At 40.2% G+C, this 27,818-nt stretch overlaps 1 protein-coding gene across 13 annotated transcripts; it reads right to left on the reverse strand.

The window, feature by feature from the left end:
• On the reverse strand, window positions 1-26,857 carry ECT2 (epithelial cell transforming 2). Of its 13 annotated transcripts, none has more exons than XM_058421927.1 (26): window positions 26,741-26,857; window positions 23,940-24,097; window positions 22,858-22,940; window positions 22,664-22,756; window positions 21,597-21,779; window positions 20,995-21,084; window positions 19,980-20,087; window positions 18,817-18,890; window positions 18,560-18,690; window positions 18,302-18,417; window positions 18,060-18,122; window positions 17,488-17,710; window positions 15,828-15,964; window positions 15,027-15,146; window positions 13,897-13,965; window positions 12,864-12,974; window positions 11,820-11,916; window positions 11,039-11,120; window positions 10,043-10,121; window positions 9,737-9,856; window positions 8,317-8,455; window positions 7,245-7,399; window positions 5,234-5,272; window positions 4,410-4,556; window positions 2,512-2,812; window positions 1-1,211 (listed from the first exon to the last, which is right to left on the reverse strand). In XM_058421927.1, the coding sequence occupies exons 2-25, from the start codon at window positions 24,067-24,069 to the stop codon at window positions 2,513-2,515; spliced, it is 2,889 nt and encodes a 962-aa protein (XP_058277910.1). In that variant the 5' UTR covers window positions 24,070-24,097; window positions 26,741-26,857; the 3' UTR covers window positions 1-1,211; window position 2,512. The 13 variants fall into 13 exon arrangements, with proteins under 13 accessions (XP_058277910.1, XP_039930287.1, XP_039930288.1 ...); XM_040074353.2 differs by having other exon boundaries at window positions 5,165-5,272; window positions 26,741-26,854; XM_040074354.2 differs by lacking the exon at window positions 26,741-26,857 and adding an exon at window positions 26,518-26,634 and having other exon boundaries at window positions 5,165-5,272; window positions 22,858-22,937.
• Between the last annotated feature and the right edge of the window lie 961 nt (window positions 26,858-27,818).

Genomic DNA, 27,818 nt, shown 5'->3' on the forward strand with positions numbered 1-27,818 from the left:
TGTTATTTTAAACAGTTTATTTACATTGCTCAGATTGGCAAAAAGATATAAAAAACAGTGCAGTCTGACACATTCAAAAGCATCACTAGTTACATATAGATACAAGACAAAACACAGGTGGTTAAAAAGAAACCAGAAGTTGTGAACTCCTGATAATACCAACAGTTGAACTGTTAATGAAATGCAGAAGTTTACATATTTAGATAGTTTGTGAGAGTGTATTGCAAGGTACAAATTGTTCAGAGATGACAGAAGTGAACACAGAGTTTTAAAGGAAGACATAAATACATGAGAAAGTCTAAAAGCCTTAGGAGTAGTACACTGAAAATTGACACACCAAAATTGGACCCTGAAGTTACAATGTCACACCAGTAATCCCAAGCATTAAATAATGATTTGTTAACCAAGAATGGGGAATGTGTGGGGGGTTTGGTTTTTTAACAACCCTACTAAACAGGAGTGTAATTCATTTCCTCAGACTCCCACTTCAAAGCAAGACAAAGAATTCAATTGATCATTTTTGGTGGTCAAAGCTCCTCATACCACTGTGTTACAGTGAGGCTGCAGATCATAATCACAAAACTCAATTCTATTTAATTACAAACAACTACATTTATAAAATATCTAGAATGAGCAGCTGTACAACAGGTTAACTGTCATACTTGAAAGGTCAGGTACTTCATAATGTATCTCCATTTAAGGAATCCACAATTCAGACATTAGAGTGCTCTGCCAGTAGATGAAGTTAGGCAAGCATAAGAGTCATCCCAGCTAGCAGTAAATTATGTGATCATCATCCTCATTTCAAGATCTGACACCACACCAGTTTATTGCCTGGAGGGGACAATTTCCATAGAAAGCGTTTCAGTTATGCTGGTAAGGAAATAAATCTGTGCAAGGGAATACTGTGTTTAAATGAAGGCCAAGTTACTTATTCCACTGATTGGCTGGTCTGCTTCAACACAACTAAACCCCCCTTGTGATTAACTTAGTGTTACCTAACATTTTGCTAATCATTGCTAAGTGCTAATGACTAAGGTACCATCAATGTCAGGAACAGGTCCCTGCCCAGCCAGCTGCTTGTCAGTCAGTCCCACAGAGCAGAGTCTTTCCCACCTGCCTCATATCAAGTGGGTTGTTGATCGGCTCAATGTGTGACTCCTCCTTTCAAAGATCGAGGGAAGGCTGACCAAGGAAGGAGAAGGAACACCCTGTTGGACAAAAAAAAAAAGTTACTGATCATTTAGGAGCTAATCTCAACAGTGCATCAGTCATTTCTCAGCCTTGACGTGTCATACGAGGAATATGTGACTGCAGAAGATCTCGAAGATTGGCAGCTTTTGAAATTAATGATTCAGCATTTCTAGAGTTTGAACAGAAAACCTAACACATTTTAAAAATTGCAGAAAAGTTTTGGTCTTTTTCCTTGTTACCAGCCTTGAGAGATTTGGAATGCAAGATCATATTTTTGAAGAGTAGCTGTTCACAAGTATTAGTGTACATCTTGCATCACTTCTTGCAGTAATAATCTCCCTCCAAAATGAAGGCAAGATACACCACGATAATTTCCTAGAGAAAGAGCTCCCCCTCCAATCCTACAACTTTCTGTGTTATCATCAGCTCTGAGCCCCAAATGAGATGCTGAACACATGTCTCCTTGGCTGCAGGAGGCAATAGACATCCCAATGATTTGTCAGAGCTTGCTTTAGCTGTGCCTGGATGGGCACACACTAGGCAAGAAGCTGACTTTTCTGATGCTTGGAGAATAAGCTGCTTCTGAGACTTAATTACAGCGAAACCAACACATCAATATGTAGCACTAAAAGTAAACCTCTTTGGATTAGCTGAGATTTTATATTCTTTTCACATTAGACCTCAAGATACTTTCACAAGCAATCCTCTGTTGCTCTTAACAGCCAGCCACGCTTCTCAGCACATCAACAGGTCACAGTAGTTAGGCAGCTTGTGCACCTGCATGATTCAAGAATCATATAAATAGGAATATTTTGGGTAGGTAAGGATATACACACTTCACTATGAACAAACCCTATGCCTGTTTATGGCATATCCTCCATCTGCAGTCATTGACAATATCTGAAAATTTAACCCTAAGCTCCTCTTTATAGAGCAGCTCTTATTAGACTCAAGTATTTTATACCAGATATCTTTTTCTTTTACAGATAGAGAACCAATATTAAAATCACAGGTAAAATGAGCTGCTCAAGACTTCCTTGCAACCAGGTTATTAAACATGGCCATTTGGATAACTGAACTGAAACAGTGAGGAATTCAGCTGTATATCAATTAAGGAAAAAAATACTCAAATTATATTTAAACGTTTGTGAAAAAATAAGTTTGCACCCAGAACCAGAAATAGAACCACATGTGAGTGCTAACTCCAACCCTGTGCATTAGAGGATGTTACAGAAGAACCCAACACTATTTCAAGCCCTTTGTGCATTCGAGCTGTACCATGCTCTCAGCTCAGAGAATTCAGGATTTCTTGCTCACTTCAGTCAGGATCTGATGCACAGAACTTCCCAGCCCCACGCTGGTTATCATCTCCAGCATCAGCACAAGTAATAACAGGGAAAGCACACGGTCTGTCCAAGGCATGATGATTTAAGCTTTCCAAGTTGGAAGAGGCTTTTGTTTCTACAGCATTTGAAAGATGAGTATTTGGAGAGCCAGGACACAGCACAGGTCGAGGCTTGGAATTTTGAGAGCTCCAATCAACAGAACTGGAGCGATGGACATTAACAGCACATTTGACAGCTCCACTTAGGCTGCACGTGGAAGAGGAACGAGCAATCTACAATTAGGAAGGGTTCAAGAGTTAGTTCAAACAAGAAAAAAAAAAAAAAAACAATAATCCAAGCTTTATTGATATTTTTACTCTATGTTTTTTTCTGCACCAAAAAAATCTAACATAAGCAAAGGCCAGGATTTAATTTAAATAAAACAATATGTCTGAATAACAGCTTTGACTCTTAACAGACTCAGACAGGTTTCCTGCAGTTTTAATTTCCTATCAACAACAACACTGGTAATTCCAGCTTGAGGGGCTGGAGTCCAAACCTCTTTTCCCCTCAACCTTATCATTGAACCAAAAAGGCTTTATGCAAGTTCAGTGGTGTGTGGCATTGGTTAAAAAAAAAACAAAACCACAACACATGATTTGCTGCCAAGTTGCAGCTTATTACCACAGAGGTGCCAAGAGCTCTGGGAAGAATCTGAAATAGGAACATGGTCCTGCAAGTTCCTATGATTTTGTGGAAAACAAGTATTTTTGTCTGGGGTAGATATGCACAAAAAGAAAAGTACATGACTTGCAAGTTCATGAGAAATGAGACACAGTGCTGTATCAAAATGAAGATGATTAGAATGCAAAAACAATGGTTGCCATAGTCATAATAGAAGGAAGAAAATACCTCTACAGAAAACTAGGCTATAGCCCCATTGGTAGATTTTTTTTTATTTCCTCCAAAGCAAGGGAGTCTGCTGTGATACTTCCTCCCTTACTGCTTCATATTTTCTCATGTGGGAGAGCAGGGCTATATCTTTATGTTGTACAATTTAATGGCCACTCAAACATACTAAATTACCTCAATATTAAAGTACGACACAGCAGTCAGCAGTAAAAAGATGAACAGGATTCCCTTTTCTTGGCCTTCTGTCCCACATACTACTGAATAGAAAGTAGGAGTTTACTCATCAAATCTACACAAACACTACAATAAAAAGGAAAGATGATGAAAAGATTCCTCCAAATCTAGTCTGCTTTACTGGACTGTATTAGAAAATTGAGTTTGGCCTAATGTAGCAGAGAAAAGCTATAACAGGCAGCCAGGCATAGCAGAAGAGATGCAAAATGTAGAACAATATTTTATTTTATCAAGTTTTCTTAAACACTTACAAGGAGATAATTCCCTTGTTGTTTCAAAACTTGCAGGCTGCAGCATCTATGTTTCTCTACCCTTCCTTCCCAGTTGGTTTGATGTCTGTCAACTCACTACTTTGACTGAAACATGCACCATACTATTCAGGGTTGTACACCACATTTCTATTTAGCGTTCAAAATCAAAAGCATGAACCTATATAAGACTTGTGTTGAAACTTTCTCAGTCTGTCAGAAGAGGAAATATATTCCACCCCGAGCAAGAGACTGGTGGGATTTTTCAACTTAAATATATGCGGTAACTGGTAGTTTCCAGTGCATCAAGATTTTTCTGCGTTTTCAGCAAGTAAGACTTCTCATTAAACAACTCTTGAAAATAATATCCCTACGAACGCAGTTAAAATATTTTTTCCCCCCACTGTGGCTGTTGGAATTGTTCAAGTGAGAGCAGCAGCAGGCTGGGAGGAGTGTGATGTGGAGAAGGTGCCCTGGGCCTGCACAGATCACTCACCGCCAGGGACGAGGTGCTGGTCAGGCGGCTGCCGATGTAACCCTCGTTGGCGGAGCTGGGGCTCCGCCCTTCCGTGGCGCTGTGAGACATCAGAGCCCTGCGCAGAGCTCGCTTGGGTGTTTTGGAGAAAGAAAAGGCTCTTGTGACCTGTGAGGAGTGTGACACGTGGTTAAACACTGACAAAAACCAGCTACTGTTATACAGGCGATCATTCTGAACATCTCTGGGATGTGTATCAAGGGTTGGTGGTTGGATCACAACCGGCCAAACACCCACACATAAAGTGACCTGACTTTTAAAGGCTCCCCGTCATCCTTGCTCTTCTCATTCCGTCCAAATATGAGGACAAAACAGGAGGGAGAGAGGAGGGCAGAGATTCAGGGAGAAGTCAAAGCAAGGTCTGGACACCAAGGCTTCCCACATCCCTGAGTCCTGCACAGTCAGGCCCCCCCTCCTTTAAGTTGCTCTCAATTTTGCATTATATTTAAAAGACTCAAAGTATTAAAAAGCATAAGTTCCATAACAGACTCAAAAATGACTACATAATATTTATGCCTGTAATACTTAAGACTATTTATACAGATATTCCAAAACTTTAAATACCCCCCCACCTTCTTTCTTTAAGGAGATTATATTTAAGAGTTTTAGTTCAGATTATGTTTTTCCTGTCACTACTATAAATACTACAAACCACCTGAAAGAGGAATCCCAGCACAATTCACTGACTAAAAAGCACTATCTTTATGCTACCTTACCTTTTTTGATGTTTTCTTTATTGCCCTGGATGCTCTGCTTAAAGTACTGTCCATATCTTTAGTACTTACTTCAACTGAATCAGGATCAGCAACATAAATGAGATTTTCCTGTAGACAAAAATAGTCTTAATAATGGTCAAATATCAGCACTTGCCAAAATATAGTTTTCCAGTCCATTATATCAGATTTAGAGGGTTTAATTGCCATATTCTTCCATGTTTAACTCCTCATACAATCTAGCAGCTATTTGTTTTCAAGCCACGTCATTAGATCAACAGCTGGTACAATCAGTTTGTGAGACCACTTCATCAGTAGTTTTACATCCAGTTTATCTGATTCAGTTTCAAGTCCAGAGCTGACCAAATTAAAGGCAGTAGTTCTGAGGCATCCCTAGGGAGTTTCCCAGATAAACATTGCTTTATTCCACTGACACATCAAGCACATTTCTGAAGTGAAATCTTGAGAGCTTCAGCTGTCAAACCTTAAGACTAAAGACTTTCAACTTAAGTGCAATCCACATTGCAGAACAGCCACGAGTTCTGGGGGTTTTTTTAATGCCTCATTCTTGAACTCCAGCATGTGCAAAGCAACCTCTGGCTACCTACTTACAAAACCTGGGGGGCAGAGGGGGTGCACATGGGAGTGGGAAGTTGCTGGGATGATTTTTTTTTTTTTTTTTTTTTTTTGCTGTGTGTTGTCTGCATTTTGAGAAAAGACATTTTACACTTAAAAAAAGAAAAAATCTCAGAAGGATCCCAGGCAGCAGCTTTATGGCCATTCCCAGGGACGAAGGAAGAGTAGCCAAAGCCTTTGCTGCCACCAGGTGGCAAAGTCAATGTTATCTCATTCACATGAGGCTCTAGAAATCTGAAACCAGGAAAAAGTGCTCAAATTGAAGCTCAATTTGTCATTTAAAGAAGTAAGAAAGAAGTATTATATAGCTGGTACAATGCAATAGGTACAGAAATTACTAATTACTAATGGGAGTCAGCAAAGTAGGTTACAATTTGTCATTTGAATGTCTTGGGGCAAGAGGGAATGATGCATTTGTTACATAAAGATTTAATTTCTATTAAAAATCCCAGGTATACATTACAAAATACTGAAGATAGGCAATACACAGACTAAAGTAAATTAACACTTCCACATCAGCACTTTTCCTACTCAGTACCTAGAAGAGAAGGGAAACCACATAGCCCAAGTCTCTTATTCCTAAGTCCCTAGATCACAAGACACAAAATCAAACTAAGATGCTGTTTTCATCACCTAATTACCTCTCCCGTAGCAAGGATGCCTTTAAAAATCACAACCAACTATTGCACTGTAAGAATACACTGCAGAACATAAAGCATTTCTAGTTTACACCAAGTAGCTTCAGCTATATGTACTGCACCTATTTTCAGCAAATAGAGATGACTGATGTGCACAGACTTTTACATAATTAAAGCATTAGCTGAAAATCTCTTGCTGTAATTGCAGAGGATCTACTCCTCAAATCAGTGGTTTTCTGACTATAGAAACCCACACACTGAATTTCTAGAAATGTGACAAAGCCAGTGTCTCCTTTATTTCACTGTTTTTGTTATTTCCTTGTTTTAAGGCTGTAGATTTCTGTGTATGGGTACTTCATGTCTCTTGCATTATGGTGCAGACATAATGTAGAACAAAGAACTCAACCTAACACAGAGTTAATCCAACACAAATGATCAACAACACTGGGATTGTAAATTTAAAGATAGCTGTGACAGAAGCAAGCTGAATACAATTCTTGTTAGAACTACAGTGCAGAGTGGAATCCTTGTTAGAACTACAGTGCAGAGTGGAATCATACCCTTTTCACTTTCACAAATTATTTATAAATAATTTGTGATTTTTAAGCACTACATAGCTTCTGCACAAACTGACTTCCAGGCTATTTCCTTTTCTACCTTTCAACCACTCACTTGCAGCCATGTTAGCACAAAGGTTTTCTGCTCTACTTCACCTCAGGCATGTCCACTATTAACTTCTTTAGCTTCAGGTGCTTAAAGCCAAAAAGAGGGGAATGTTTCAATCAGCAGCATGGTTCCAGAGTACTTACTGCATCTGCTTTACAAATAGTGTTGGCCACGTGCCGACACAAGGTCTTCAGCCAGTCCTCCTTGCGAGGCTCTTCAGTTGTCATCTGGAAACTGAGCAGCTTGTTGTTGAGCTCTGTAGGTGGCCTCACAACTAAGGCAAAAGCTTTCTGGCAATCTACAGTTTATTAAAAAAAAAAAAGCAAGGAGTGAATATAAAGAATAATGATTTTTTCATATAACTCAGTGGGAAAACTTCAGAAGGGTCAGCTCTCTGTCTGCCAGGAGCTGGAGCTACAAACATGACTTGGCGTGATGATTTTGTCTTTGCATCACTTTCAAGAGCAGTGTTCCATACCCATCATCAAAAGGCTGCAATCAGCTGTTCAGGCAATAGCTCCTTATTCACCAAATAATCTGCAGAGCAGTCAGCCTCACCTACCCTCTTTGCCATTTCTCTTCTTACTAGGGTTTCTATGTTCAGGTGCTTCAGAGAACATAGAGCAGAACACATGATGTGCATATCATCACTTACAGTGAAACAGCAAATCCTGCCAGGATAGAAATCTAGAACTTGGTGTGACTAAATTCTTTCTAAGTCACTATCAAGGCTGGAGCAGTATTGCAAAGCAGACAGAGAAATTAAGTCATCTTTTAAGATGCCAAGCACAGCTCCTCCAAAGCATTATCATCAGCAGTTAGAAGAAATTTTGGTTTCACACCAAGAGCACACCAATGCTCTGGGCTGAAGTTTGAGGTTCGGTTTTTATTTGTAAATCCATAGCTGTCAAGTGTTTAACTCTGTTTATTTCACACTGCCAATTGGTTGGCTTATGCTAATGCCATCTAGTAGTTCTGCCAAATTCAGCATCCCGCAGCCATTCTTGAAAAGCCAAAAGGCATCAATCAGTACAAGGAATTCTCAAGCTCATAGCGAGATTAAAACAGAATCAAATCAAACATTTTACTAAAATCACATACCTAACATACCATACAATAAATGCACCTTAGCATTCCACCCAAGGGCAGAGCCTCCTCCTTCACACTCTGAAACACAGTTTAATTAGCTGCCACAGCACTTCAAAACACACAGACCTTCTGTCTCCCTGATGTCCAAGACTTTCTTGATCTGGGAGAGGGGCATGAGAACAACATGCTTGAGAGATGCAGGAGGCCTTGTGTGGCCATGGGGACTCTTGAAAGCTCCAATAACTTTATGCCGTTTCCTCGCAATCTGCAGTTAAATAGAATAGACAGGGTCAGCTGGAAGATCTCTTGCCGTTGTTTCCTTTCCTTTCTATATTTTTTACCTTCTACTACCCAGGAAGGCACAGAAAATCTTGCTACTCTACCACATAAATCTTAAAGGAATTCACTTATCACACTATTCACTGCCTACAGCCCAAATGGCCCAGCAATATTTGTTACTTGGCATCAAAACACTCAGCTGAAAAATACAATAAATTTTTAAAAAGTACCTAGAGAGGAAGTAATTTTGCATTACAGACCTCAATTCTACCCTGCATAAGAAACAAGGGTCCTTTGAAATCTACCACAAGGCAGCCTAGATTTTAACAGAAAAGACAACATCTATATGCATGAACCAAACTAAGGTGTGGTGTGTTATGTCCTAGAAATATCACTTACTTATGCAAGCAGCCATTGAGCAGGCTTTGCATAGAAACATAGAAGATACTTGTGTGTTAAAGTAATGCAGCTTGTTTGACTCTTGTCTAAGAGACAAGCCAGGAAGCTTTATTAAAAGTGGCTTTATTTCCCTCTCCTTTCTTTATAAGAATTGATGAAACTGAGTCAACTTGACTCTCAGGGAGATTTCATCACAGTTCACAAAAACAGGCTTTGGTCTCTAAGTGCTGCTTAGGACAGCACTAATTTTGAATTATTTTAGAGATGATCTTCTATGAAGACAATGTTCTTCACTGCTGCAGAGAGCAACAAGCACTTTATGAGAGTTTCCTTTAAAAATTCAATTTTTCCACATTAGTCTGCAAAACCCTGTTAGATTATTCTCCCCCTCTAGCTCTTCCTAACATATTTTTAATTTAAGGCATTTATTACGATTTTGGTGTTTTGGTAGCCTAAGAACAGACAGATCTACCAAGGCCCACTGTTCACTCCCATTATATACAACTAAACTTTAAAAGGACAAACAACCTTACAAGCCAAGGACTCCAGCACTTTTTCACCCATGGGTGCTTTGCAAAGTGCTATTCAGATAAACATTTTTTAACATATGAAGGTGCTTTTATGTTTTCACTCTGCCTACAGGACATAAAGGCTACACTAACACCTCCCAGCCATGCAGACATGAACTTACCATGTTGGTTAATACAGTAGTTAATGGAAAGGAAACATCAGCATATGTTGACTTATCAGCAGTCTGTGACTTCGAGTTCTGCCTCAAAAGTTCTTAAATTTTACTTATTTATATTCACATGTAGTGTGAAGCCTTTTACAATTCAGTTCATGAGATGCAGTGGTACAGTCACCTTACCTCTAGGCAATCATTGAACAGGAAGAGCGTGACCTGCTCTCCCCTGTCACAGAGGTCATCACCAAGAGCTACAGTCTCCAGACGCTGAACCAAGCTGCGGTGGGACGACAGGAGATTGGCCTAAATGGCAGAAGCAAAAAGCTCATTAAGCATTTAGTTCAAGGGCTGGATTACTGCTTGCTTACAGCTTATCACTGGCAATCTGTTTAAAGCAGCACCATTGCATCGTAGCCTCACACACTTTTGCAAAGGGAACAAAGTACTGCAGTCATTTAACAGATCTGCAGCTTGGGAGGAATTACTTACTGGACATCCATCCACTTCATAGACAACGTCAAAGAACTGCCTCTGTGCCTCTGTTTTTCTTTTGTCTTCATTAATGTGTCTATGGAAAACATTATATTAATCTTCAACACCAAGCAACCGTAAATGGATGCACTGCATTTAAGACATACAAAAATAATAAAGCTAAACATTCAGGCATAGAATTTATACAGCAGCAAATACCACATTTGCCTGAAAAAAATAGCCAAACACCACATGAAATCATATAGAAAACTTCAGCTCTAGAACACTATTCTTGTCACATTACCAGCACTTGATACACCAATCAGTTAAAACAGAATTCCCCTGCCCTGCAATATTTTGAACCAGAGACTGACACGGCTCAGTTCTTTACAGCCTGCATTTTGTCAAATCAGGACTACAGCACGCCAAGAAGCAGCTGCAAGAATAATTACAATTTAAAAATTGTTGTTAAAACTGGGCAAACATTTACCCAATTAATGCAGGAGTTCTCCTTGCTGGAGACATACGCTATACTTCAAAAGAGGTGAGACTTACAATCTAAACAACTTCAGCTTTCAGCTAATTAACTCATGGAACAGTGCCAAGAGGAGCTAACAGAGGACCAGAAGAAAAACTCATCTCCCACTAGAAGTCTGTCCTTTCAGTAGATCTATGCATAAAACTAAGATTTAAAGAAAAATCCATCTCTTCCATTCCAGTGGAAAGATATAGAAATAAGAGCTGGAACAGAAGAGAGGACTGGGGACAGTCCCTGCTGAGGCAGGGAGTCAGCAGAGGTTCAGGTCCAAGTGCTGGGTAAGGTCACAGACTCCTTCAGGGCTCTGGCACAGAACACCAAAGTAACAAGAGCAGCCAAAAGGAGGCTGAAGAACACCTACAGTTATGTTTACTTACTGCTCCTTGTGGCAACAGAACACTGACAATTTAGGAGGAACAGAGGGATCTAAATGCAGTATGTTTAACAGTATGTTCCATAGAATCAACATGACTTACGTCATCACCTCCTTTAACGATTCAATAGCTCTCTCTAGAGTTATTTTATCTGGGTTCTCTTCTGCTGTATGTTTCTTAATATCTACAATTTAAAAAAAAATTACAGAAATAAAAGCTCCACACATATAACAAGTGCCTGAAAAGAAATATGAAAAACTCAAATTTAAACTGACTGAAGAAATAAGATCTACCCTGGAGTCCAAGTAGCACTGATTAAGTGGGGAACTAGGCTGAACAGAAGCTGTCCAAACATCTCATTAAGAAAAAAAACCCACATACAATACAGAAACCAAACCTATAAACTATTAATAAAAATTAAATTGAAGTGCAGAGACAAGCACAGAAGTCTTTTTCTACCTGAAGTAAAGGGTGACGTGGATTTTTTATTATTTTTATTAACAAAATCATTGTTATAGCAAGGGGTTGATACCATGAGGAACACGTGAAACTGTGAGCCTTGTCAATATGAATTGCTCTCTAGTTTATGTTAGTTTCATTTGAATCTCAATTATATTCTTGTTTGAAGAGACAGAATTGTCAGTGCAAACTGTTCCTCTCTCTGTACCCTGCATACAAATGTATGAACAAGTGGAATTTAGTCAGAATTTATGCTTTCTTCAGTAGTGGGTCTCACTGACTGCCAGGAATCATGGCAAACTCACATAATCAGGCTTGTTTTAGATGAGAAAACCTGTTGCTAATGATGACAAAAAGCAGACATCATCTTGTGGGTTTTAACACCTTCACACACAAATGAATAAAAATTATATCACTGGGTTACCATTTAGTAGTAGGGCAACACTGGGCAGCCTTTGAACAGGACGGATGAGGAGCTCAGCGAGGCTTTGGCGGCCACATTCAGGTTTAGCTTGATTTATCTGGGGAAGAGGAAATAATGTTTACTTTTGTTTTTTACACACATACACGAGAAAAGCACAAGATCAGAGAAAAATTGCCGTCTTTGAAATTAGAATTGCTTTACAATTGTATACCACAGTTATTAACAGAGCATGCTAAAACCCACATTATATTCAAAACTACACAGTGACTTATGTTCTCAGAATGTCTAGTTTCAAAGAGTCCATATCAACCCTTCAACTCTTGTTCCAGCTGCTAATGTGGAGTGGACTGGGGATGGCCTGTTCTCTTTTTTGTTCCCCATCTTTTAGATATCAATACCTGGATGTAACTCCTAGTCCCTCAGAAAACACGAGCTGACACTGTCAGTGTGATTACTTGACTATTCAGATGTAGCTGCATGTGACTATTTAGTTAAAGCTGCACTGCACTGTTAACAGTACACACATATCTGAAGAGATCAAGAGTCTTAAGCCTCATCTTCAGATAACTTTCTTTGAAGATCATCTTCCTGTTAGATCTCCACTGTTAGGCTCCTATTCATTAGTCACAAGAATGCTGAGAAATTCTACCTCCCTGGAGCTTCACAGCTGCCCAAGGGAAGTTAAAAGCTGTTTCAGAAACACAAGCCTCACAAACACAGGGAGGGGACCAAAAAGTAGCAGCTCCAGTTATCTTTACAGAAAAGAGAAGACATGTATTTGGGAGAACTTTTTCCAGCAACAAATGCATATAATCAAACCACCTGGAAAGCTGTTTAACAGAGGAAGAACTCAGACTTTTTCCTGGAAGTTTTATGAGGAGCTTGAGGGATTGAAGTTCAAATCCTCCCTATTTCTGTCTCACCAAGAAATGTTCACATTCCTTCAAGCTTCCAAAATTTCACATTCTTCCATCTACTGCATTCAGCAGAACATGGTAACAGTCCCTCCATTCTACTCATAGACTTAGCTCTGCAGACACTTACCTTTAGGAAGGCATGAAACCTTGGTTTCTGCTTTTCACATCTTGTAATCGTCTCCTTGCTCATTTCAAAGAAATTCACAAACGGAGGGTATGTTTTCAACAAGTCTTTTGACTGAAAGAAACAACTGTTAGGGCTCTGCTTTACATATTATGTATCATTGCACATATGTTCCTATGCCCTGAGCCATACAAAGCTGCTCAAAGGCACATTGCAATAAAGAATAATAAAAAATGTGTTGTAAACCCATACGTGTTCTCAGAACAAGTTAAGACATTTTTGCATGCCAGATGCCCCCGACTGATGCTGCTGACTGAACACAGGCTGCTCTCACCAGCACCAAGCAAACATGACAAACTCAGAAGCTGCTGAGCAGCTCAAGTGGGAGGCAGGTTCTCACCTAGCAAGAGGCTTTTGGTGAGAATTTTGGAAATTTCAGACAGGTATTTTCACCAGTTACTGCAATCACCTTTCAAATCACCAGAAGCAATACCCTAGACTGAAAGCTTTTGAGTGACAAGTACTATTTGTCTCAAAATCATTAGATCAGCAAAATCACAAGATACCTAGCAGCCTATTTATATTAAAATACTTTGCAGTCCCAGACAGCTTTCTGGTTCTACACAGAACTCCTTATTCACTTACATGTTTCAAGTCTTGAAGGAAGAACATTAGAAGTTTTTGTGAAAAGTTATTTTCCTCGTTCTTTACTACTGATCAGAGGCAGCAGATGGCTAAGGGCCCAGGAAGTGGCTTTTAATGTCTGAGTAAAAAAAATGTCTGTAGTGTTGCAAATTACAGTTCTCAGACTGTAGCTATTTGTAGTTTTAATCCTTCATATCTGTGAACAGACATACACACTAAAACTTGACATGGATTGTATCACCTAACTCAACGGAAAAGTCTAAATAAAAGAGACAGTGATACAAGTTGGAGTTCTTCCTCAGCAGTGCTTGGTTTGTGCTTTCTAGCTCCTAGCAAAGGATTGTTTGTAAGGCAAAATAATAGCTGTAAGCAGAAAGAAACAGGAACTTACATATTTGAGAATGATATCACCAATACTTTTGCTTTCAGTCCAATTTATCATAAGATCCTCCAGGTCTTCCTAGAATACATGCAGGGGTGGGTGGAGAAAACAAGCTGAGCATAAAGTGCATAAAGCCATTAAATGGGATCAGTATTTTGCCAAGCACACACCATTAGCTGTGTTTTCGTGCTGACAAAACAGGCAATCCTAAAAGCTGTGCAATTTCACATTCAGCCCCTCCAGTCTACTGAGGGCTGAAAACAAGAGATCTCTGGCTTACTGAATATGTATATATAGCTGTAAATCAATGCAAGTAGAGCCTGGCCGCATGTCAGGACTAGCCAACTCTGCAGCAGGATGACACTGCTGCATCCTACACAATACACAACATATCCCAAAGGAATGCTGAAAAAGGATACACAGAAGGCAGTTGAACCAATTCTAATTAAGACTGCACAACTTATCTAGGACTTAAGTCTGTAAGATAGGATTGAAATAGAACTAGGATAGATTCCACTTACGTGCTACACCAGGGTGTCAAGGAAAGTAAGACCAAGCCTATTAAGCCTATATGAGCTTGATAAGGATCAAGCCAAATCACCTTCAGATAATAAGGACAGGAGGGCACAGCTGAAGGTTCAAGATTCACCTTAAGTGAAAAGGATTTATCACTAATATTGGTTTGTTGCTGCCACTGCTCATATCTTTATAACACCAAAGATGAAGGAAAACACAACAACATCATCAAAGCTCTCTCAACTCTCATCAAAGCAACTCTCACTGCACTGTGTGCTGCAGGTGACTGCGATTTGACACACAGACACACAGCTCTACTTTCATCTCTGTCTCAGTGGGCACACATCAAGAGCTGGTCTGACTAACCAGACTGACCCCACTGCTTGGAAAAAAACCAAAAAAACCTGTACAAACAAATCCCCAAGTTGCAGGTAGTCTGCATGTCTCTGTTTTTAAAAGCCTACAGTGAAATGCTGCCAGGAACAGGCAGATGCCACTATTTGAGAGAGTATGTATCAGCACCAGGAAGAGTTTATACCCATCCATCAGACACAACTGAAAACATGGAGAAAAGAATCAGAGTCTATGAAAGCTTCCCCTGCAGGGGAGAAGGTGCAGCTTGCCTTGATTTTAGTGTGCACATCAAGAATATCTGGAATGCTGCCAAATATGGTCTTGATCTCTTCCTGTGCAAGGATCGGTCCCCCAAGTTGTCCTTCCTTCTCCAATGGAACTTGAAATAACTGGCAAATTAAGAGGAAAAAAAATAGTTAATGCCCTCTCGACTGCCAACATTGTGTTAGAAATAGTTATGAAAGCAACAGTGTTTTCCTTCTAGATCATAATTTCCTGCAGTCACAATCTTGAGATGTCTCCATTCAGCAAGAGCGGGTTTTGGAGAGGGGTTTGACGACACAAACATTTAGTCTGATATATCTCTACAGCATAACCCCCCTTCATCTCTTTCTACTCACACACATCTTGGCTCACTCTTTAAGTAGATAATCAGCTGCAATAGAAATAAACTTTCAAGAATTTAAGCTCTTCCTGTAAGTTGTTTGCTGTTCTGCTCTTCTTGGAATAATTTCAAAAAAAAAGATTTTTCCCTCTGCCATCTCCCTCTCTATTCACCAATATCTAAAATATTAGTCATGAAGATGCTATTTTCCTGGCACTTCCAATTTCCATATATATTGCAATGCCACTGCAGATCCTAGATTAGAAATTCTATTTTACAACCTGAAACTGAGTATTTTTACATGTCAGTAAAATTACATGAGGCTGTTTATATTGTCATCTTCCTAAGAAGCTTTGATGCACCCAAGTCCTCAAAAGCCTGCAAATCACAGACTGAAAACACTAATTGATGTAAATATTGAATATCTTATTACAATTGACCTGGACTGGTTTTAAAGCCATCTTACCTGAATAATTGTTGTCAGAATATCAACATAGTTACTTTCTGTCTGATACAATTCCTTTGCAACCTGCCATCTTGCAGACTGCTTGAGAGGAAGAGGAGTTGAGTTTTTGGAAGGTCTTGCACAGGATTTTGGTGTTTCTGATGAAGAGATATTCCCAAAAGAAAATAGAGCTTTATTATAATACAGTCCCTATAAAAAGCTCAACCTCAAAGTAAAAAAAAAAAAAAAAAAAAAAAGAAACAAAAAACCAACTTCAGAGGTTTTAACTGAAGATAAGTTTGGAGGTTTTTTTTAAAGCCTATATTGTAGTTACCAAGGCTCTTTCAACAAAATAGCTCTCTTTATTACAGCCTACTTATAGAACAATAGTAATATATTATTCCTCAAAATTAGACTGAAACTAATAAGCCATTAATGGGCAGGTCAATGACTTGACCTGATTATTAGTACCTTATATAGCAGGAAGCAAGGATTAGGTGCTGAACATCACTTATTTATACACTAGTACAAAAGTGCTTTTCTACTTTCATTTTGCCATGTAAACAATTCTCTCAGCTGCCTACCATCCTTGCCTGGAGTGTGTAGCTTAAAATCATTCACTAAAATCAGCCCTTGCACACAATTCTTACATTTCATCCCACAGAGGGAAGAGGAAAGGCTCAAAAAGGTAATTTGTCCTAAAGCTAAATCTGGAACAGTTCATGAGTTTTAAATACTTGCTCATGTATTGGATCTCAGAGACCTACACTGACTTTTTTGATATCAAAGCTCATTACTGCCATAGTTAACAATGAGGTATCTTATCTGTTGTTTCCAAAATAGCATGTTCTGAGATTGACTGCTGCTGTTGGATTAGAGGAAAATTCCCTACCAGAAGTAACAAGAACACTAGCATCATCTAAGAAGGCTGGTCTTCCCTCCATTCCTTCTGAATTATGACTTCTAGGTTGTGCCTCATTGGGAGCTCTTATGTGACTTGAGTTTGCCTTTCTAAAGCAGCAGCAGCTCCAGTTACCTCCTCTATATGACAGAACCAGACCTTTTAAAAACTTGGGCTATCAGCTTTTGACTAACCCAAAATTTTGCAACTCCTCTCTTCACAAGAACCATGCGCAGAAATATTTAAAACTCTTTCCATTCACTCAAAACCAGCTGATGATTTTTATTCTTGTGAAGTATTAGACATGACAGTATGCTGGCAAACAGTGTTGCCTCAACAGAACATTTCAGACCCAAGAGTGGGTCCTGCAGGAATTTTCCCTTGAACTCCTCTAGAACAGAGTCTTTGTCCTCTTTCCTGCAATTATCCTGTGGAGAGTATTCTAGATGATTTACTGTTGACAATGCTGTTAATTTGCTACAGATACCAACAGAGTATCTGCAGCATTTTGGAGTAACACTCAACTGTACTTTCTATTTATCACCTCTATATCTATTCCTTCAGATATGAACACGGTTACTGTGATAACAAGAGGCAGCTTGGCCCATGTCTGAACTCTTCACTCCAATTTTTATCTCCACACATCAAAAAGGCAAAAATCCTGGAATTATATTGCAAATCTGCAGCAGAATCCACAAGATTTCCCTACCACCACCATTTCCACTTGCATGCAAGGGTTTTTAAACACCGTAATGGCTGAATGGAAGGTTCTAGCTCTACCTCCGTTGGCAGTGCTTGACTCCGGAGTGTTGGAAATATCCAGCAAGGAGCCAATGGAGAGGGAATGCTCAGCTGAGGGGCGTTTCCGAGGAGGGAACGGGGACAGGTCTGTTTCCCTGGTCAGCTGGGCCAGAGTCTCTTTCAAGCGGCGCCGTTTGCGGTTGCTGTTGGGAGTGCTCAGGGAAAGCAGCGACACCGACTTCTTGAAGTCGGGACTCTCCGACTGCAGGGACAGAAAACTTTATTCAGTGGTTTATCCTCTGTGTCCAGCTCAGTGCAGAGATTAGTTAATTACAGAGATCAACACACAACAGAGAAAGAAACATCTTAGGGAAGCCGAGGCAAAATGGTGAAGCTTTTTTCCCCTTTTCAAAACAGAAACCACAGTAGTGTTTTGTTTGACTAAAAGTAAAACTTTCTCTACTTCCCAAAAGTTTCTATTCCAAATGAATATGGATCAGCTGGAACTTAAATGCTGCTTTAAACCATCTGATCTCTGGCCCCACACATACTATGTTGCATGTTACTTTACCACCAAAAGATGCTGTGCATTGTGGGAGTGTTCAACTTACCTTCTCAAATAAATACATGGACTCTCCAGCTCTGGCATCCATCTGAATGCTTCCCCAAAACCACTAAAGGAAAAAAGAAAACACACATTACAGAGCTTCACCCAGGGTTAAAAACAATCAAAATAATCTGTAATAGTAACACAGTTGGGATGGAAGGTACTTTTTCAGAATAAGCCACACGCTCGCATGTGGCACACACAGTTCTACATAGGAGCATTCTCTGAAGAATTTTCAGCACTAACCTCTTGCTTTACAACGTAAAGTTTTTTTAAAGGTTCAAATGGAAGATCTTTTACTGTGCTTTCTTCAACCACCAAATGTGTGCACCTTTCATCACCAACTGGTAAATAATGTCCTCCTAGATTTAAAGAAAAAAAAAGGCAAATTACTAAGAGGAAAGAATATTCTTATTAGAAATTAGAATCTCATTTAACAGTTCTGAGGCACCTATCATTATGAACTCCACCCCTTTCTTCCCACAGGTTTTCATAAACAACAACCTTGCATTTCTGTCATTTCTTCCATGTTAGCTTTCTCATCATCAGAGAATCCCAGGAAACTTAACATGCAATCCTGAAAGGGAGGAACCTTGAACTGGTTTCTAAAGTTGTCATCAGCTGCAGAGAAATCACTGAAAGAAGGAAGATGCACAAAAAGGTCACTTAGTAAGTGACTCATGTCAGTATTTAAGCAGAAGCTCACAACATTTCAGGTGACCAGGATGCAAGGTTAAGGCTGAAGGAAAATAAACACCTACATTTCATTCCTTTTCTCCCACGCCTTATAAATCCACTCAGCTTTCACGATAGGAATACCAAGGCTTACAGCAATCTGCAAAACAGGAAAAGCATAAGTTGTACCAAATATTTCCATTTAAATCTTTCCCCAGTTTGTAACCTTCCTTTTACTCTTCAAGATACATACTGCAAAAAGTGAATATATTCCTTCAAGAGCCATATCCAACTGCAGCTCCCCAGAGTTAGAATGTATGAATTCAGTGACTAGGAGACCAGATCAATAGTTATTTTGACATTTCCTCAAAAGTGCTCCATTTTGTTAGTCTGATATCCTTCATCACTCACAAAAACAGAAAATCAAATCTCTGCTCCAGTGGAATATGGGACTTTTTTTCTGCTTTTGATACTTTGTATGAAGAAAAATACTCAATCCTGATTTATCAAAGAGAAAGTGACTATTTGAAAGGTAACTGCCATGACTGCTTGAAAGGTTGTGCAGTTTTCCTACATTTCCTCCTTTGACTTGGCAGAAAGGAGTGTTTGAACAGAAAGTAGGACTTCTCTTCCAGCTGCAAGATTATAAAGACAAACAAGGGAAAAACAGCGCAACATTCTACCAACAATTCAAACAAGGGGCATAGACATTGCTACATCATGTCAGATAGCACAAAAACCTATAATCTGTTATTTACTTCTAATCTGAACATAAATGCCCCGAATGATACCCTTTTAAAAGCAGAAAAGAAAAAGTACACTCATGTCTGTTTATGCATAAAGGAATATTTGAATCCTCACCCATAACAAGTTAAAATAATTTTTAAAAGACATGCACCAATTAAGGACTAAAGTTTTTTGCAAGTTACCTCAAAGTTTATTGTTTGGACAGACAAATGCAGGCATTTGTTCATCACTGTCTTAACTACTGGTAGCATCAATATGTAACCATTTTGAATCTTGTTATTTACTATACTTGTCTATTTCAAATTTATGTTATTTGGATCTCCCAGAGAGACAAAAACATGCCAAAGCTGAACACCAGACAGAGATGAATTCAACATTACAAGTTATTGCTGTTAGTACAGGAAAAAACAACAGCTTCTGAGCTGAAATATAATGAACAAACTTAGTCTACAAGAGCCAGATTCCAAAGGTTTCTATGAAACACCAACTCAAGTTTACATACTCTGAATTTGTCTCCATGTGTTGAGTTTGCCACCAGATGAGTAACTTTTGAGCTAAAGTCCCTTCGAATAATTCCACCCATATGATGAACCAAGGTCACGAGCTTAACCTGAAAAATGAAGATGAAAAGTTCTCAGGATCTTTTGAAGAGCAAGTTCAGTACAAAAGTGGTTTACAAAACAAGTTACAGAAGGTTACATTAAATGTCTAGAAATAGAAATACTCTGATCTGTTCTTGAAACAGCTTGTTCACATCAACAGAAGATATAGCTTATACATCAAAAGAACGATTAAGATTTATTTTTATTTCAACATTTAATACAGCCTTGCTGTATAGTCTGAAGGCTACCAAGCCACCAGTACTCTCATGATCATCATAGATAATGCCTTCACCTTTTCACACATGCTAGATTTAACATTTTCCTTGCTGATTTAGTCAATTCTACATCAAACCTAACTAACCCCAACACCAGGCAAAGGCTTTTGGTTTAGTTTTGGGGTTTTTTTCCATATGAAGATGTGGAGCCATATTGTTGATTCCCAGATGTGCAGTAGGGAAATTAGATGGCAACTGCCAACTGAAATGAAAAAGCAAAGTGCTAGAGTATCAAACAGAGTAAAGTCCTGATAGCACAATATCATGACAAGATAACATGCCTGCAAATGCTCTGAACAGAGCTACATAGCTTTACTTGGCCACTCTACTACCTGTACAAAAAGAGAGGACATAAACATCTTATCTGAAGCCTCAACTTACAAACCCTTAAGCCCTATTGAATTAGAGCAGTTTAATGTCACTCGACAAAAAAGTGACCAAAAATGACACAGATAAAATGACTTGAACAAAGTTTTGTTCCCATCCTGAAATATCACTTCCTCTGGACTTGCAAAAAAACAAAAGGAAAAAAAATTTATACAAGCTTGAGCTGTGGTTAAACCCTATGGGTGATGGAAGAGAAGAGTATCTTGAAAATATACTTAACATTTACCAATCCAAAGAAAAATAAACTACTTACTAACTCATCTTTCTTTCTGAATCCCGTAAAGCACAGTACCAAGTTCAACATACTTGCACAGTACAGTGGACGGCAGGAGAAAGGTAGAGGCTGAAAACAAGAAGAAAGCTCATGAATCAACAGCATACTGTGCTCCCATTACCTTTTGTACAGTACTGTTATTTCTAGCATTAAAAATGCATCAGACACTAGTCCAGGTCTGTATATTCAGCTATATCTTAGCTCCAGGCCTGCTGAAAAAGTAACTAGAGCACCCCCAAATCCTACACATAGCACTCCATCCTTTTATTTCTTCCCCAATCCATCTGCTCTACACTACAACTCTTAGAAATATAAAGTCATTACTGGAGAATCATTTGAAGGGTGCCTTTCCTAATGGCACAATCCCAACTGGTGATCAGCAGCAATTGTAGTACTATCACTGCCTGTGCTCTCTCACTATGTGTGATATTCTAACACAGCATTAGAAACTTGCTTTTCTTAAAATTCTCTTGCTAGGAATGTTTATAACCCATTGGAAGGGCAAGAGAGATTTTACTGTGAACTCTTAGACGTCACTGCAGCAGGGAGCTACTCATCTGATTTCAGCAGGAAGCACACACCTCTCCTTGGTGGGCACAGTGCAGCACGACCGGCGGCCCGATGACTCGGCAATCTGCCTTGCAGAGGTTGCTGAAGATGGGAGCTTGGAAGTCTGACACAACGAAGATGGTCTCAAATTCTGGGGAATCAGAATCTCCAAGCTCTTCTATCGTGTCTGTCTTTATGTAGGGCATTTTTATTTCCTTGATGCACAGGGTTGAAAGGGAAAGCATTGCTCAGGCAACATACTTGCACAAGTATAAAATTCAACTGATGCTTATTTTGGACCATTAGAAAAATGTGTGATTCATATTTCAGAGAGAGAGTTAGAATTTGTGAAAGCTGAATGCAATGCATTGTTCTCTAGCATAAGAATAGCTATGAACTGCTGCATGCTTTAAGACTGAACGTCAAAGTAATTCCTGTTTTTGAAGAATCAGAATTCCGGTTGCTTTAACAGTTTACGTATCAGTTCACACTGATAACGTAGCTTTGGAAGTAGCTAGATAGAAAAAACACCCTAAGCTCAAAAGACAAATGAAATTCCAGACTGTCAGAACAGCTCAGGGTACTTTGGGATGCTACTAAAAAGTAGCATCCAGTTTGCAACAGCAAGCTCCACGCTGCAGAACACCTACAGAATGGAAATAAACTTTGTTCACTGCATGATATTTTTAAGTGGTTAAAAAAATTGGTCCATTCCAATTTCAAACATTAGTTTATCTCTTATGTCTTTCACATCAAGAAACAGAAAAGCATTTCTTGCACTTCAGTTTAAATGCAGCTTTCAATTGAAAGAGTTCAGTTCATAGCACAAACTTATGTGTGACTGAATACCAGCATGCAGTTGGACGTCCCCGTGGATATTTTGATGCCCCTGTTAGAAAACACCACTAGGTAAGAGCTGCAAGTATTACACCATATTTTAAAAAGTGCTAATTTTGATGAGCTGTGACACCATCAGAACCATTAGCGTATATTACGACCATCATGCCCAATTAACACAAATTAAAGCGTGTGCACATTTCAGTCCCAGTGAAGTGTAACATGCTGCATGCAATTACGTGTGCTGAATTGCATGACATACCATATGAATAATACTTTTTATTAGTTTTTCTTCTGATTTATCAGGACTACTTTCCTTTATCTTTATAACAGGTACTTCCATTATCTTAATGGTCTGTGGAAGAGGAGAATTTTAGTACAGAAGCAAACTGATTACTAGTAGTCTGAAGGCACAGCATGTCGTTCCAGTGACTGTTTTATCTCAGGCCCACATACCTCCAAGGCTTTCAGAAGCTCCTCACGTTTCCCTGCTTCCTGAACCAAAACCACTCGTGTTTCTATTTGAGGCATTTCTTCTGCTTAGAGAGAAGCAAGGGATGATATTTGTGTTTTAGCAGAAAAATCCATGTTATGTCTAAATCAAGCAATAATGTATAGAAGAACACAGGCAGACAGATAGTAGCCTTTCAAGACTCCCTATCAGGAACAATCCTGAAAATAAATGTTACTTCAGGAAGCGTGGTCTTTACTTAAGGCACACCCAATTGACTTAAAGCCCAAACTTTCTAGTATGAGGTGAAACAAGAATCTGCAATTCATGGCCAGTCAAAGCAAGAATCAAGAAGTGGGGAGGAAGAAAGACAGCAAGGAAATGAAAACCCCCAAATAATATATTCTTCTAGCAGAATTAGGTACCAAGATTTGCTGGAAAACAGACAGCTGGTGTCTTTTATTGTTTCTGTGTTCCTGACTGACAAGGTCCATTACTTTCTTGGTAACTGAGCAGTTACCAGGAATATCAGAACTGAAATTAGATGCCTTGTTCTTTTTTTCCATGTATTAATAAGCACTCAAAATATTAGGAGGAAGAACAAGTGTTGCCTCCACATCATTTGCATCAACAGACCATCAGCAGATTTTGGCTGCTACCTTGGAGGAAAACATTGGTGATTGTTTTCTAATTTCAAGATTTGTTCTTGAATTAATTTTGGGCTCAAGACTATTAATCTCTCTACCTTATACCTATTAATCTGTCCACCTGTACACAACAGACCAGCTGCAGTTTCCAAGCAGTTTCCAAACATTGGTGTCAAAATGTCACCTGGAGTGATTTATTCCACAGAAGAGGCATCAAATGGAACTGACATCTTTCTGTGCAAGAGCCAGAAAATTCATTCTATTTGGGCTGCAACCCCAAATTTTCTTCATAAAAGGATTCCAGATCAACACCCTTTTCCCTACTGTACACACTGTTTTGGAGTTCAATGTACTTTTGGTTTTTCAAAACTACTAAATACCAACAAAATAATCAGTTGATACAAAAACAGAGCAGTCTTAAAATAAACTTCCCCCATTACCTTCAACATCCAGAACAGCTGCACGGAAAGCATTCTCTTTGGAGGGTTCTATAATTTTTGAATCAAGAACAGAAGAATCAGCCAAGAGGCTCCTCCCAGTTTCAGACACCAGAGTACTGTTGTCAGCCATGATTATGCCTTGTTTCTTTCTTCAACAGCTGGAAGGTGGAGGGGCCAAAGTCAGTTACAGGTGCAAAAAGCTCATTCACAAGAGTCCTACGAGCAAGGCTGTCAGAAGTGACTTCAGAAAACAAAACATTGAGGCTCTTACTGAACTCCCACTCACACTGATAGAGCAGCTCTGAAAGAGCATCAAGAGTAACACAACTGATAGAAAGGACTGACAACAAAGCTGTCACAGAAATGATTCTGTAATTCATCTGCAATGAGAGAGCTGCAGAGAGGGAACTTCAGCTCTGAGTACAGGTAAGCACAAACTCTAGTGCTCCTTTAAAAACCCTAACCACAAAGCACCAAACTAAAACACTTGATTCTTTCAGTGACAAATTATTATAAGCTACAGTTGAGATTAAAATTAGCATTGTTGATTTGAAACATTAGCAAAAGAATTAGGGTTAGCATAACATCTTGTTAAAATCTGATTTTTCAAGTGGTCTGGCTATAGATACTGTGGATAGAAATGAGCACCCAGGGAGTAGAACCAGGACTATTTACTCTCAGAAAAATTAAAGAAGCTTGAGAGTCTCTGCAAAGTTGATATATATGCATACAATGTCTAGCTGCATGTTCTGGTCTACTGCATTAATTGTAATAGAATAGAAGTCTCTTTCATCATCAGATAAAGAGGCCTTCTCTCTTCTCAAACAGAATGGATCTGTGCTCTCCCTGCCCATCAGACTTGTCACCTACTGGACAGGCAGAATCCTTAACCCTCTCATGTTCTGGGAGCGACCTACCCAAATCCTGCTCCACAAAGACTCTCCTAAGACACCTGCCCAACCTGCAGCATGCTTTCTCTCACACACGAGGCAAGCAGGGTACAGTTCCTGTGACTCATCACACACCCAGATTCCGGTGTTTACACGGTGATATCAGAAGTTACCTAGAGCAGCAACTGCAGCTGAACTGCCATTGGATAATAACCCTTTGTAGCACTTCAACTGAAATGGTTCTTGTGACTGTAAATGCCCTTTTAAAACAGCAGCTACTCAAATCCTGCACTAGAGCATTGCCTGAAAGAGGACTCTTGAGGTAGTAAAACCCCTAGAGAACAGCACATACTATTTTTCTAATTGTGTAATCACAGCAAAGTAAGTCAGAAGACAAAAAGCAACAGGCACTTTGGCATACCAGCAATACAGAAAAGGTTTTATCCTCCAGAGATCACACCTAGGACATGTGTAAAGGATTCAAGTCTTCTTAATACACAAGTTTCTAATACAGTGATGAGCAGTAATCAACACTACAAATCTATCATTATTCTAAACACATTCAGCCAGCAGAGTTGCCACCTTGGTTTGAATTTCCAGGTCACACACAGCTGTGCACATCCATGGCACTGTGTTTCCTAGATCTAAAGCCCAGTCAGCCAGCTCATTTTTCTCAGAGCAGCTTAAGACAGAGCAAGAGAATAGCCTGTCACAAAGAGTCTTTGGGGAATCACCTGGCCAGAAGGTTACAGTGTCAGCACCAGGAACTGTTATACAGTTACCAATCTTTTTGGCAGTGGCGGAGGGAAGTATAATATTTGCGATTTAAAACAATTTTGCTAATAATGATTACCACAAGGACAATTACAGGCAAATTCAGAAGAAAACAAGCCCTCCAGTTAAAGGCACAACTAAACTTAAATCCTAGAGATTATTTCTTAGAAGTCTGAGACGTCAGTATGGTTATTATTATACCAAATAACACGTATGTGAACTTATAAAAAACTTCACTGTGTATTTTAAGAAGCCCAGACTTAGCTCTGGGCACTGATTTTGTTTATGGATTTTCCAAGTTATTTCTGAGGTTCCATCCTGGGTGTATTTAAAAATATGTTTTGTTTTAATAATCATAAAATAATAACAATATTTGTCACTAAACTTACAGACTGAAAGTGCCAGGATACAGCGGAGAACAAACAGCACACACAGACACGAACACAACAGTTTTCCCTCACATGAAGAGCACAAGTCAGAACACAGTCACTACAGCCTTCAGGCAGAGCTAATACCCCCATAGCATCACGCTCAGAAATGACCTCCCAATCAGTTGTGGAAAGCCTGAAGGACACGAAACACCCGCAAACCAAAATGTGTTTGTTAAAGCAAGGAAAGGACAGTAAACACCTCCCACGTTTCCCATTTCCCTCCCGAGGAACCACCCATGAAGGTTCCCGAGCCCTCTGCAGGGAGGTGGCCGAGGGAAGCTGAGGCCAGGACGAGGGATCGCCACAGGCTCCGGCCGCACGAGCCGGCAGGTGCCGGCGGGCCCGGGGCTCCGCCCTGCCCAAGGAGCACGGCCGGCGGCCTGAGGAGCCCCGGAGCAGCGCTGGGGCCCGGGGACCGCATAAGCGCCCGCCACCGGCCCCGCTCCGGGCCGCCCGCACCCCCCCGGCCCCGGGGCCCCTTACCGCCGGTGCCACCCGCCGCCATCCGCCATCAGCGGCCGCCGCCAATTCAAAAAGCGAGCCGCCGCACTCACACCGCCGCCCATTGGCTGCCGGCCTCACCGTCCCTCTGTAAGCCGCCCCCTCATTCGCCACGGCTGGGAGATGCCCCGCCCACTCGCCATTCCTTTTCGGCCAGCCCTGCGCCCCTGTCCCACTCGGATTGGTCGATATAGCTGCCACTCACATAGACCGAACTCCCATTGGCTGCGAGCGGTTTCCTGGGCAGACGCACAGCGCTTGTTGCGGTACCGAGCATAGGTTGCTGAGTGGGCAGGAGAGAAGAGCTCTGCGCTGATTGGCTGTTGGGAGGGGCACTCTCTGCGCTGATTGGCTGCTGCGGGGTTCGAACGCTCCAACGGCTGGGCCGAGAGACCCGGATGAAGCGGGCGAGGCGGGAGCGGTGCTCCCCTCATCGCCCTCATCCCCCTCATCGCCCTCATCGCCCTCCACACCAACCCAGAGGACCAGGAGAAAGTCGTTGTGGTCCCCGCAAAAACATTAATGCTGCTAATAACTAAAGAAAGGACACCGGTGTGCATCTCTTATATTGAGTTTCAGAATAATGAGTTCGTAGGAAACAGGAGCTGCCGGGAAAATATGATTGGTCAAAACGGAAATCAACCAGCTGAGTCCACGGCCCCAGTCCCGAAACAAATTAATGATGCCAAGTGCTTAAGCCGTCCTTTTATTTTTAATTTTCTCTAATACTAAAGCTTACTGGTACGGAAAGGAATTCTGGCATAGGGGCTCAGCATGCTGGAACCTGATTTAGCACAATGTTTCACTGCAAATGTAAACTCTCATGTAAAAACAATGAGAGATACATTTTCTATTTCTAAAACGTTCCATTATCTGCCAACAGGTGGTGTTTATGTGGATATAGACTTGCTGATGAGGTACACAGAAATTAGGACTCTTTTCCTGAGGAAAAGATTTCACAATTACAGCCTGGAAAACAAGGAGGTCATTTCCATGTTGACACTTGTGTCAAATTATTACACAATTACTTTATTTCACACTGACTAATTTCCATAATAACTTAAAGTCAAAATACACCCTTACCTGAGGTACTTTCGTCACCTTTAAGTACCCACTTGGGCCATCATTTTGCAGTTCCAGGCCAACTTCCACTGGCTTTTCCACTGGTGCCCCCTTTCTCTGCACTCTTAAAAAGTCCTTTTTAAGGAAATCCAGCTTTCCCCCATACCTGGAACTAGGGACCAGGTTTCTCCTAGGTTTGCAACAAGTTCTGCAGTACAGGA

Source organism: Hirundo rustica, chromosome 10 (genome assembly GCF_015227805.2).
Source record: "Hirundo rustica isolate bHirRus1 chromosome 10, bHirRus1.pri.v3, whole genome shotgun sequence".
NCBI classification, from domain to species: domain Eukaryota; kingdom Metazoa; phylum Chordata; class Aves; order Passeriformes; family Hirundinidae; genus Hirundo; species Hirundo rustica.